The sequence below is a fragment of the Zootoca vivipara genome, chromosome 10, assembly GCF_963506605.1.
Source record: "Zootoca vivipara chromosome 10, rZooViv1.1, whole genome shotgun sequence".
NCBI lineage: Eukaryota > Metazoa > Chordata > Lepidosauria > Squamata > Lacertidae > Zootoca > Zootoca vivipara.
The window spans coordinates 168,508-180,702 of record NC_083285.1 but is presented as its reverse complement, the minus strand read 5'-3'; the positions used below and the strand labels follow the sequence as shown (position 1 = coordinate 180,702).

The following is a 12,195-nucleotide window of genomic DNA, read 5'->3' as shown; positions in this document are numbered from 1 at the left end:
GAACTGCCACCGCCCACCGAGATCTACCCGCCCTGAAGTGAAATCCAGGCTGCCTCAGTCCAGGGCGCTCGCCCAGGAGCCGGAGCCGCCCACCGAGATCCACCCGCCCCTGGAGCCAGCTCGCCTGGGAGACCACGCAGTCGCAAAAACAAGGCCTCCCTGAAGCCACCATTGCCCACCGAAATCCAGCCCACCCTGGGAGCCAGGCCGCCTCAGAGACCGTGCCGTCCTGAGAGCCAGGCCACCCCAGAGCCACCAAGGCCTACCTCGGACCCCGATGTCCCTTTTACTCAACAGATGAGGTCAGACGCAACATGTGCTTCCCAAACTCCATACACCATAACCCCCAACCCCCCCCCCACATACCTCCCACCTCGGGACCCCTAACCACACCCACCAAACCCCCACACCCACCTCCATGTTTCCCTCACACAGTGGGGGGGCATAATAGGGGGTAGGGATAGGCAAGGCCTCGCCTGGGTGGGGTGGAGGGGTCAAAATAGGGGACAGGGATAGGTAAGGCCTTGCCTGGATGGGGTGGGGGACTCAATACGAGATCGGGATAGGTCAACCCTTCCCTGGCTGGGGTGGGGGGGAACAGAATAGGAGACGGGGATACCTAATGGGCCGGTACAGAGTGGGGTGAGACACAGGGATGCCCCTATGTAAACATAACACATGAATAACAGGGGGACTCTGATGGTAAGGGGATTCTGAAGGGGGACTCTGACCCTCCATTTAACAAAGCCACAGCAACGCGTGGCAGGGCCAGCTAGTACTTAATAGATTGGCTTTTCATTAGCTTTAAGATGCCATCTGCTGGAAGACAGGTGTCTTTGCAACTGCAGCTCAGAATCTCCTCAAACTTACAGGATGTGAAGCTTATAGGATGCAAACATGGGCTCTGAACCAAATCATATTTTATCACAGGGAAATGTTATGGTTGTGTGTTACATGTTATTTTATCAGATACAGGTAGGTAGCCGTGTTGGTCTGCCGTAGTCGAAACAAATTAAAAATGATATGAAGAAGGGTGCATGCACACGAAAGCTCATACCAATGACAAACTTAGTTGGTCTTTAAGGTGCTACTGGAAGGAATTTTTTTTTATTATGTTATTTATCAGTGTGCCTGGATGGTAAAGATAGGACTTTAAATGTCTTTTTCTGATACGGGGCAGATGGTTTCCAGTAGCCCTATTCTTAAATGCATATCTATGTGGAGGGTTTTCTGTTGTTGTTGTTGTTGTGTTTTTTTTAATTAAAAAAACCCTAAGGAAAAGTAGGTCATGTGACAAGCACATGCGCAGCCACCTACAGCCCAACGTGGCCCATCTCATCTCAAGCGATCTCAGTGAGAACTAGGAAATAGTTCTGCCAGGTCAACATGGACCAAGGCTAGCTTGCCTTCACCAATTGTAGGTTGAGGCCACTTTGGGTCTCTCTGTGTGTGGTGGTGGTGGTGGGATATTGGCAGAAATGCTTCCTTTCATCATAGTAGTAAAGTAGTACTCCTGGAATTATTTTTGCCGCTATTAAAGACACAGCAGACTCTTCCAGGATTGGATCTGGTTACTGACCTCAAGAGGTATACAATAGGCTAATTACACAGTTCTCTCTGTTTATGGTGTGCATGCGATTTCCATAAAGTTATGGCAACGTTTGATACTCCTACAAAATGTTCCTGTGCCTCATGTAATATGCCTGTGGGGTTGAAGGCAAAACTGTGAATGTTCAGTGTTGATAAACAGCACAGAAAAACAGCTCCATTGACCTAGGTTTCCTGCAGTGTAAATACTACTCCCTTTGTTGCCTCTTAATGCCTGGAATTGCCATCTAATGCTTTCCTCCATCTCTTCCTACAAAATTCCAGCTCAGACCCCACCTGCCTGTGACATCCTTGGTTTAACCCAGGCATGTCCAAAATCCGTTTTTGGGCCCCAATCTGGCCATCCATGACTTGATCATGGAAGTCCTGCGCCGAGGGCCTTCTGGCGATTCCCTCACTTCAAGAAGCCCAGTTGCAGGGAACCAGGCAGAGGGCCTTCTTGGTAGTGGCACCCGCCCTGTGGAACGCCCTCCCACCAGATGTCAAAGAGAAAAACAACTACCAGACTTTTAGAAGACGGCTGAAAGCAGCCCTGTTTAGGGAAGCTTTTAATGTTTGACGGACTACTGTATTTTAATATTTTGTTGAAAGCCGGCCAGAGTGGCTGGGGATACCCAGCCAGATGGGCGGGGTATAGAATAATAATAATAATAATAATAATAATAATAATAATAATAATATCCGGTCCCCGGTCCCCGTGGCAGTATATGTCCTGGGGTAAAATCCTAAAAAATGTTCAGCAACTTTGGGGTTAAAAGCTAAGCTCAACAACTTCAATCCTAAAAGAAGCTCAACAGCTTTGGTCAGCCCTCACGCATGCTCACTTCATCAAATCTGGCCATCTTTGAAAAAAGTTTGGGCACCCCTGATTAACCCCTTCACCTTCACCCTGCAGCTCAAACGAGCCTCCTTTCCTTGTTCCTCTTCTCTTCCTATCCTTTTCCTCCCCTAGATGTCAGATTATAAATGTCCCTAGAGAAAGTTGTGTGTTTCTTTGCTTATGCTAATTATGTAGAGTGCATTGATATACCACGGTTGATACAGATAAACCATTTAAAAGGAAGGGCTCTTGGGAGAGGGGAGATCACACACTGGTTATTTTTTTTCTTTCACAGGTGTCCTTTATTGTAAAAATGGGAGAAATAAAATTTGAGGAGTTTAGCAGGCTGGACTTAACTTTGCTTTTAATCCAATTTAGCATGAATTTAAGTGTGGTTTAGCAATAAAATACCTAGACTGAACTTCACATGTTTTCAACAAGACATGTATAGCATTGAGCTGCAGAGCAAAAAAACAGCATGATGATTATCGATTTAACAATATTTTCCCCCTGTCATGCCTTCGGGCAGCCTTTGTGTGTTTGTGTCAGCTTGCTTTGCTTCAGAAGTTTTTTCATTATTATTATTATTATTATTATTATTATTATTATTATTATTTTATTTTGTCTTGCTGCTCAGCTGCATTTCTTTGCCTTGCAGCCATTTTTGGAAACGCTGAATGTGCAGGAAATGAATTTGGGTCATAGGAGGCCAGTTTCTCACTTCTCATTTTCAAGATCCCCATCAAGATCCCCTCTGGTGCTGAATTATATCTTTATTGCTTCGGGCCTCCCCAGTCTCGCTCATTATATTTCAGCATCTCAAAGACTAGGAAATGACCTCACTTGCACTTAGATGTTGCTTGTACATATAATAATGTTCTTCATGGTGAATAAAATTCCATTCCCAAGGAAAATGTATTATTTAACCACAACGTTTCTATTTCTTAAGATTCAGGCTGAAATTTCTAATTTTCAGAACCATATGTAGAATCCTGCTCTTGTGTGAGCAGACTATCTTCATAAGACACGGCTCAGGCAAGGGTTCCAAATGATCCAAGCCTGTGCATAAGATGGGGGTGTAACCTTTGCAGTTGTTGTTGTTGTTTAGTCGTTTAGTTGTGTCCGACTCTTCGTGACCCCATGGACCAGAGCACGCCAGGCACTCCTGTCTTGCACTGCCTCCCGCAGCTTGGTCAAACTCATGTTCGTAGCTTCGAGAACACTGTCCAACCATCTTGTCCTCTGTCGTCCCCTTCTCCTAGTGCCCTTAATCTTTCCCAACATCAGGGTCTTTTCCAAGGATTCTTCTCTTCTCATGAGGTGGCCAAAGTATTGCAGTACAACATCTTTTACCTGTTTAGATGTTGTACTGCAAAGGTACTGTTTACTAAACAGTACCTTTGCAGTACAACATCTTTTATCAGTCTTCCATGAATCAAGACTCCCATCTCCCAATAACTCATTACAAGCTGGACAGATTCAAGTACCAACCCAACTAATTATGAATTTTGGCAATGTTTCTTCACCAGACTAGGGATACCCAGTTTGGAACCTGCTCAACCACAAATCTCAATTCACACACTCTGCATAGATTGAAATAAAACCGGGGAAGGGGGGGCGGTCGTGTATTCTTATCTTTAGCTCAGTGGAAGAATAAATTTCAATAGGCAACATACAAAAACTCTACTGTCTAGGGCAGGGACGTCCAACTCTCAATAGACTGTGATCTGCTCACAGTATTAAAAAAAACTGGCAGTGATCTACCCATTATTGTAAAAAAACTAACTAACAGTGATCTACCCAAAGTTTTTGAGCTTTTTTAGAAAGCCAAAGTTGTGGGGTTTTTTTTTTTGGTTTTTTTCTAAGGAGATCGCTGGGGGGCCAGAGATCAACCAGGATCTACCAGGAACACCCCGTGATCTACCAGTATCCCAGAACGATCCAACCCCTAAATGCTAACTACAGGGGGTCCGTTAAATAGTAGTTTAATTCTATATTTGAATCCTTGTTATGTTCACACTGCCTTTGTATTTTTGTTGTGTTTTATGATTTGTGTATGTTATGTGTGTTGATGCTGGTCTGCGACTGTATAAATAAATTCATTCATTCACCAGTAGATCACGATCTACCTGTTGGACATGCCTGGTCTAGGGCTATTCTCACACTAATTATTTCTAGTTCGTTGGGAAGCATGTGATAGAATTGGCCTATTTTTTTAAGTGTCATCCAGCATTTTGTTTATGTTTTAGGGACATGACATAATCATCCTGTTGCTTTTTAGATTATTGAAATGTTTGTGGATATGGCATTATCAGCCTTTGGGTGCTCCTTTTCACACAGGATAATGCACTGTGTGTGTGTGGGTGTGGCATTGGTGCTGCATCCTGAAGTATTTGTTGCACTCATCTGGAATTTCACTTGGTGCTATAATTTGAGTCGTTCTGATGGAACAGTCTGAACAGCAGACCAGTGTGTCCTTTATTTTGTTTTCCAGACCAACGGACATATATCTACAAATGGAGATGTGTATCAAGAGCGGCTTGCACGTTTGGAAAATGACAAGGAATCTCTTGTACTTCAAGTAAGTTCTTTTCCAAGTTCGTTCCTTCTTTGTTTCTATGAAGAATAGAGCTTTTGATGTCAATTTGATCACTCTTGACCGTGGGTTCACACAGTCAAGTTTATATCCTCCCCTCCTTAAAATTGTATCATGTGCAGGGATCAAGGCGTAGAGAAAATGTTCTTGAAAGGAAGAAGAAAGGGAATTTTCCTTGAGGGGGAAAAACTACATTTCTCAGCTGCCATCAACTCCAACTGGTGGCCCAGCTGCACCCTTGTCTGCCAAGGAGAGCTTAACTTCTTTTTATGCTTTTATAACCTCTAGGTTAGATCACTGCAACATGTTATGCATAGGGCTGCCTCTGAAGATGGTTCAGAAACTTCAGCTGGTACAGAATGTGGTGGCCAGGTTGCTCACAGGCAAGAGCATATAACACTGATCCTGTTCCGAATGCACTGGCTGCCAGTTAGCTTCCAGGCCCAGTTCAAAGTGCTGGTTTTGAGCTAAAAAGCCTTTAAACCACAATACCTCAAGGATCACCTCTCCTCATATCATCACCTGAGGGCCTTCTTCGTGTGCCTCCTCCATGAGAGGTCAAGAGAGGGACAACACAGAAACAGGTCTTTTCTGTGGTGGCCCCCACTTGTGGAGCCACCCCGGGGAAGCTTGTCTGATGCTTTCATTGCATATCTTTAGGCACCTGGCAAAAACTTTCCTCTACAACCAGGCCTTTGGCCTCTATCTGTGGCCTTTTAAAAGTGGGTGGGATGTTTTTAATGTACAGTCGTACCTTGGAAGTTAAACGGAATCCATTCCAGAAGTCCGTTCGACTTCCAAAACATTTGGAAACAAAAGCACAGCTTCTGATTGGCTTCAGGAAGCCCTGTCAGATGTTCGCCTTCCAAAAATAGTTCGCAAACCAGAACAGTCACTGTTTGCAACATTCGGGAGCCAAAATGTTTGTGAACTAAGCTGTTAGAAAACCAAGGTATGAGTGTGTTTCTTTTTCCTCTTGTTTTAATGTATCTGTATAAGGCTTTTGTCTGTCTGTCTGTCTGTCTGTCTGTCTGTCTGTCTGTCTGTCTGTCTGTCTGTTTCTTTGTAAGTTGCTTTGGCTTTCTCTGGGCAAGATAAAGTGACATAATAATAATTATAATAATGATAATAATAATAATGCAATTCATCATGACACATTTTCCATGTGTCAGCATGACTGTGCATGCTGTTCCCATGTCCATTTAATGTTTACAAACTGTATTCTTAGTGGAGTTTCTAGTGGCAGGGTATATTTATTTGTAAATTAAATATTTTCTCCCACTTCACTCTCATGGAGAAATTTTCTGGAAGGGTGAATATAATCATGCTTAGTTATATGGTAAGAATTGCTGTGGTAAATTCGCTCCACCACCCGTTGGGGAGGACTCTCCTCTGGGAGGAGGTACGTTGTTCCGTGCCGCCCGGGGGATCCTGGTCACGTCATCCATCGGCCAGCCAATCATCTGGCTGGGGGGGGGGGGCGTGGCCGGGACCAGTTTAAACGGCCACGCGAGCTGAGAGGCTGCCTCTTGGCTCGCGTTCTCAATCTCCCACCCTCCCTCCCTATTTGCAGGTTTAGTCTTTAATGGCCTTGCTATGGACCTCGGTTGGTCACCATTGAGGGGCCTGGTAGGAATTTTTCCACTTGGCAAATTGGCTCAGGCCATTTGGTTTTCGCCTACCTCATAGGAATCATCACAACTTTGTAAGGTTTTGCAGTTAGGCATTGGGTGACCTTCTGATGGGGGAGGGGAGGCCTGGCCATCGCCTGCCCCTCCATGCGTAGGTGTAATCCGTTAACGGAATCCGGGGGTGTGGATCTTGTCCGAAGCCCGGGGCAGGGCTAGGGCCATGCCACGACCCTTCCGGGAACCCAGGGGGGAGCTCGAGTTGGTTTGCATCGACGGAACTCCCCTACCGGTGGTTTACCCTACCAGACTTCCTGCGCAGCGGGCAGGAGTCAGATATAGCCTGGTCTACTCAATGCCTAAGCCAATACCACTCACATTCTGTAACCAATAAAGTTGTGGCCTAAATTTGCCCATATCCTGTGCCCTAGTGTTTTTATTCCTCCTTGAGGGGGTGGTTACAGGGGTCTCGACACACAACTTTTGTGCCCCTGTTCTGTTTTTATTAAATGAAACCTGCTTTATTAGGGGAAAGTACTATTGATGGAAAGGACTATTCAATATAAAAATATTAACTACATAGAAGAAAAAGCCTTGCTAAGGAAGAATCAGCATAGCTTCTGCAAAGGGAAGTCCCTCCTCATTTATATTTGAGAGTATCAACAAGCATCTGAAAAGAGATAGTCCAGCAGATGCTGCATATTTGGGCTTCCACGTAGCCTTTGACAACATTCCTCACCAAAACTTCCAAAATAAACTTTGCAGTAATGCAAACAAGGAGAGGTTATTTTTGCAGATTAGCTACTGGCTAAACAACAGAAAGCACAGAACAAGAATAAATAAGCGGCTCTCATAGAGGAAAGTAAAAAGTTAAAAGAACTCCCATATTAGACTTAAGTTTATCAGAACAAGTTAACTCAAGTCTGTAGGAAAATTATGTCTCCTGTTATGTATGTGGATGGAAAGTTTAGTCCTGATGTGCTCTGATTGTCCTTTGCCATTCCTTTAGATTTGTCTTATCAATAGAGGTTTGTAGGTCTGCCCTGATCGTAGTTGGTGGTTCTTTGGATAATCAGAAATATAAAACATACTCGTCGTCATCTTTTTGTTTGTTTGTTTGCTAGTTATGTAACTCCAGATAGAAATGTGCTACCTAAAAAGGAGGTGCATTGATAGATCTGTGTATCCTGTTTTTGTGCAGGTGAGTGTCCTTACTGACCAGGTGGATGCTCAAGGAGAAAAGATAAGAGATCTGGAGCTATGCCTAGAAGAACACAGAGAGAAGCTGAATGCCACAGAAGAAATGCTGCAGCAGGTATTGATGGAAATAGTATTTTTTTTTTAAAAAAAGTTGGTTTTTCTATCAGTCTTTGTTGCTTTTTTGCAGCTATTTTAGTGTTAATTATTATGTTGCTTTTGTTAATGTGTCTATTTAAAATGTAAAAGGAAGTGAAAACGGGGCTTTCCTGTCCTAAAACTATTCAAATTGTGAACCAATTTGAATAAAATGGCAAGTGTACTCATGGTATAATATTAGACCTGCATTGTGAATAGGGGACTAGATACAAAGTGGGATGGAGGTTGTTGTGTCTTTAGAAGTTCTGAAGAAGGATTTTTAACCAGTGCACTTATTATTCCTGCAGGCTATGATTTTATTTATTTGTTTATTTAAAACACTAGTGCCCCTCAAAATTCAAAATATTATCAATAAAATGAATGTGTTAAAATGCAACAAATCCCTCAACACCCACAGTTGCTGAAATCCCCATAGGATTTGCATAGGAGCAATGTCCCATTTGGTTACCTGGCCAGTAAACTAAAAACTCCTAATCTCATCGCAGGAATAGTTGTCACTGACTAAATTCCCTTTTAGGAAGCTATTTTGGTTTGCTTGGTTTGCAGTCCTAACGCCACACAACTGACAATAAGCCCATTAAATTCAGTCGGACTGACTTCTGAATAGATATACTTAGGAGTGTGCTGTTAGTATAGGTTTTTTCTTGTTTTGAACTTGGAGGTCTATGTTTATGGTGATATGGAAATTCACTGAACAGCTCTCAAATGAATCAACTCCTCTTATCAGGAGCTCTTAAGCAGAACATCCCTTGAAACGCAAAAGTTGGACCTTATGGCAGAAGTTTCTAACTTGAAGCTCAAGCTGACAGCTGTGGAAAAGGATCGACTTGATTTTGAAGACAGATACAGAGACACAGAGGTAAGGTAGATTACTCATGGCTGAAACTTTTGTATCTTGTAATTCCTCAAACAAAAGTTTGTTTTGATATTTGTGGTGGAAGAGTGATATTTTTATTTCATTTTTACTGTTAGAAATGAAATCAGTTGTTTAGGATTTGCCTAGACCAGAGGTTTTCAACCTTTTTGAGTCCACGGTTCCCTTAACCAACTACATTTTTTCTGCATCACCCCTGTGGGAGCCCAGTTAGGTCACCCTTTGCCTGCTTGGGAGCTGCTCACCCTTTTCCGAACATCCTCCCTTGTGGAGTGTTTCCTCAGCCTCCTCGCCTCTCCCTTCTCCTTGGGAATCCTCTGGGTAGATGCTGACACCCTCCTTGGTCTCTGAGCTGCCCTGCCCTCCAATAGAGGTGCCTCCCAGAGGCACCCTTCGCCTGCGGAGCTTATAGCCAGGGCTGCTGCAATAAACAGCCATGTAAACCTTTGGGAGGCAGAGATGTGAGAGGACATCAAAGGAGGGAAGGAAGGAAAAAGAGACAGAGGCCGGTGTTGCCCATGGTATCCCTGACCAACATTCAAGGCACATCAAGGTGCCATGGCACACTGGTTGAAGAACACTGCCATTGGCCATCACAAAAATACAGGCACAACTTGTGACCTGCCAGAGCAACTGTTGTCCACCAGTTCTGTATTGTGAGCTGCTGGTCCCATGCAAATCACAAAACCGGAGGTTCAATTGAAGCATTTGAGGCCAGGATTCAGCTTGATCTGTCATTAAAGTTAAAGTACTGGAATTTTTCATGCAATCCCTCTTACGTTGGGTGTGGTCCAGAATAACAGAGGGTAATAAATAAGTATCAAGAAAAGAAATTGGAATAATCAGAAATAGTAAAAGGTACAACAGTAGTTTGCTTGGAAGCATGTACAAATGAATTAATCTATCTTGTAATAGACAAGGTTGTTCAGATTCTCTTCCAAAAGTACTTTTACCTATTAAAAGATAGAGGATTTTTTCAGGCCATTCTTGTCTGCTCTCTAGAAGTATCTGGTTGCTCACTATGGGAAACAGAAAGCTGCAAGTTCACGAATCATAGGTCTGCTCTAGCAAGCCTGCTTTTTACAGTGGCCAACCAGATGCTTCTAGGGAGGGCATGAAGAATGTTTCTCCGTCTTCCTGGAAATTGGGATCCAGAGGGATCCTGCCTCTGAACAGTCAGTCATCATAGCCAATAGCAGCCACAGATCTCTCCTAACCGAATTTTTATTTTAGATTCAAAGTCATGTAAAGTTATGGCCATTGGCACATTAGGTGCCAATGAACTACATAAATTAAGTACTTCTGTGTGAATAATTTCTGTTTGCTAGGAGTTCCCACACTCCCACACCCACAGGTCTCTGAAATAATGGGGTTTAGGTTCATAGATCCATACAATTGTAGAGTTGGAGGCACCACAAGGGTCATTTAGTCCAACCCCTGCAATGCAGTCATCTTTTGCCCAACGTGGGGCTCAAACCCAAGATTAAGAGTCTCATGACTGAGCTATCCCAGGCAAGCAAATGCTAAATGAAGTATAACTTTATGTATGTAGCATACTTTCTTTTGTAATTTACATATGGAAATAGCAATGTTGCTGCTGAAATATGTGTAGGACACAGAGGGCACTGTGCTCAAAACCACGGATACTCTTGGGTTTGCTGATTGAAAGGTTGGCAGTTCGAATCCCCGTGACGGAGTGAGCTTCTGTTGCTCTGTCCCAGCTCCTGCCAACCTAGCAGTTCGAAAGCACGCCAGTGCAAGTAGATAAATAGGTACCGCTGCAGCGGGAAGGTAAATGGCATTTCTGTGCACTCTGGCACTTGTCACGGTGTCCCATTGCTCCAGACGAGGTTTAGTCATGCTGGCCACATGAACCAGAAAACTGTCTGTGGACAAACGTCGGCTCCCTTCGCCTGAAGCAAGATTAGTGCCGCACCCCATAGTTGCCTTTGACTGGACTTAACTATCCCGGGGTCCTATACCTTTATCTTTTTTTAACTAGTAACTTACTACATTTGGAAAACAAGGCTCTCGAAGTAGGCTGAGGTGTGTGTGTGTGTGTGTGTGTGTGTGTGTGTGTGTGTGTGTGTGTCTGTATCTATATCCACACCTACACACACACACACACACACACACACACACACACACACACTGGTGCGAAGTAGGTGGCCAGGGGGCCAAATTTTCAATGAAGGGGCTGCCCCCAAGCTCTGAAACATGCTCATGTCACATGGGCAAGTTGTCAGCACAAGATGCCTCAGCACGGCCCGCAGGATGTGTGAGCGATGTTATCACGCTATGGGGCATGCACGCACACCGCAAACATGCCACAGGGTGTGCACACATGGTCGTGTGTGTGTGTGTGTTCACTAAAGTTGGCCTGCTTGAACATTTTTATCTCATTCAACTTTGATCTCTTTCAATATCAGTAAGAACAGTTAGAGTATGCCAACTGCTTTGCTTTACTCTCCCATGAATTTTCAGTTTAAAATAACAATTACTTTTCCTGCCTTGTCCTTTTTAAATAGGGCTTGATGCAAGAAATTAATGAATTGCGGCTAAAAGTGGGAGAAATGGACAGCGAGAGACTTCAGTATGAGAAAAAGCTTAAATCTACCAAAGTAAGTAATGTGAGCTGTGTGTGAGAGGTTGAAAGGCTGTTTTCAAAACCCAACTTACAAGAGAGAGTTGTCTACTTTAGAAAGAGGAATCATGGGGGCACCAATACTGCTTGACACCATACTTTATTATACTTTGATATTCATAGGCATTTTGTAAAGGGGCGCTTCACTGATGTGGCAGTCCACAAACTGTAGCCTTAGAGTTGTGCAGGATTGTACATCCAGGCAGAATCTGCTTGTCAGGCAGGGTGGAGTCACTGTGGTATCGTCCTGGAAGAGGGACTGCTGTTTTTTTGCTGGCAGGGAGAGCAGCTGAGGTCAGATGAGGTGAGGTGGGGTGGCAGGAAGGCTGGAGTAGTGCAGATGAACCAGCAGAGCCAACTCAGGTGCTCCTGAATTGCATTTTCACCTTGTGGACCTTCCTGCTACTTTGCCCCTCCTGGATAGCAACAGCAACCCACTGCCAGGAAGCTAGCGTTGCTGCTCCCCCTCATGCAGCAAGCCACTTCTGCATCTGGGATCACATATCGGTGATGTTCACATGAGCTAGTGCATCCAGATAGGAAGTAGCATCATGGCATGGTATTTTTGAGTCACATCAGCAGTCCCAAAGGTGAACCTGCTGGAACCCATCAATAATGTGAAAGAAGAGAAAAAAATGCATTTTCTTCATAAACAGCATTTTCATGAAA

General features: G+C 44.0%; 1 protein-coding gene across 13 annotated transcripts in view; it reads left to right on the top strand.

The window, feature by feature from the left end:
• Positions 1-12,195, top strand: part of PPFIBP1 (PPFIA binding protein 1) — a 149,493-nt gene that overhangs the window by 89,710 nt on the left and 47,588 nt on the right. For all 13 annotated transcript variants that reach the window (XR_009558245.1, XM_060279452.1, XM_060279456.1 and 10 more), the window contains 4 exons: positions 4,923-5,009; positions 7,854-7,967; positions 8,736-8,867; positions 11,411-11,503. Coding sequence is in view for 12 of the 13 variants with exons in the window: in XM_060279452.1 (XP_060135435.1) it covers positions 4,923-5,009; positions 7,854-7,967; positions 8,736-8,867; positions 11,411-11,503 (426 nt within the window). In the remaining variant the exon portion in view is untranslated. The remainder of the gene's footprint in view (positions 1-4,922; positions 5,010-7,853; positions 7,968-8,735; positions 8,868-11,410; positions 11,504-12,195) is intronic.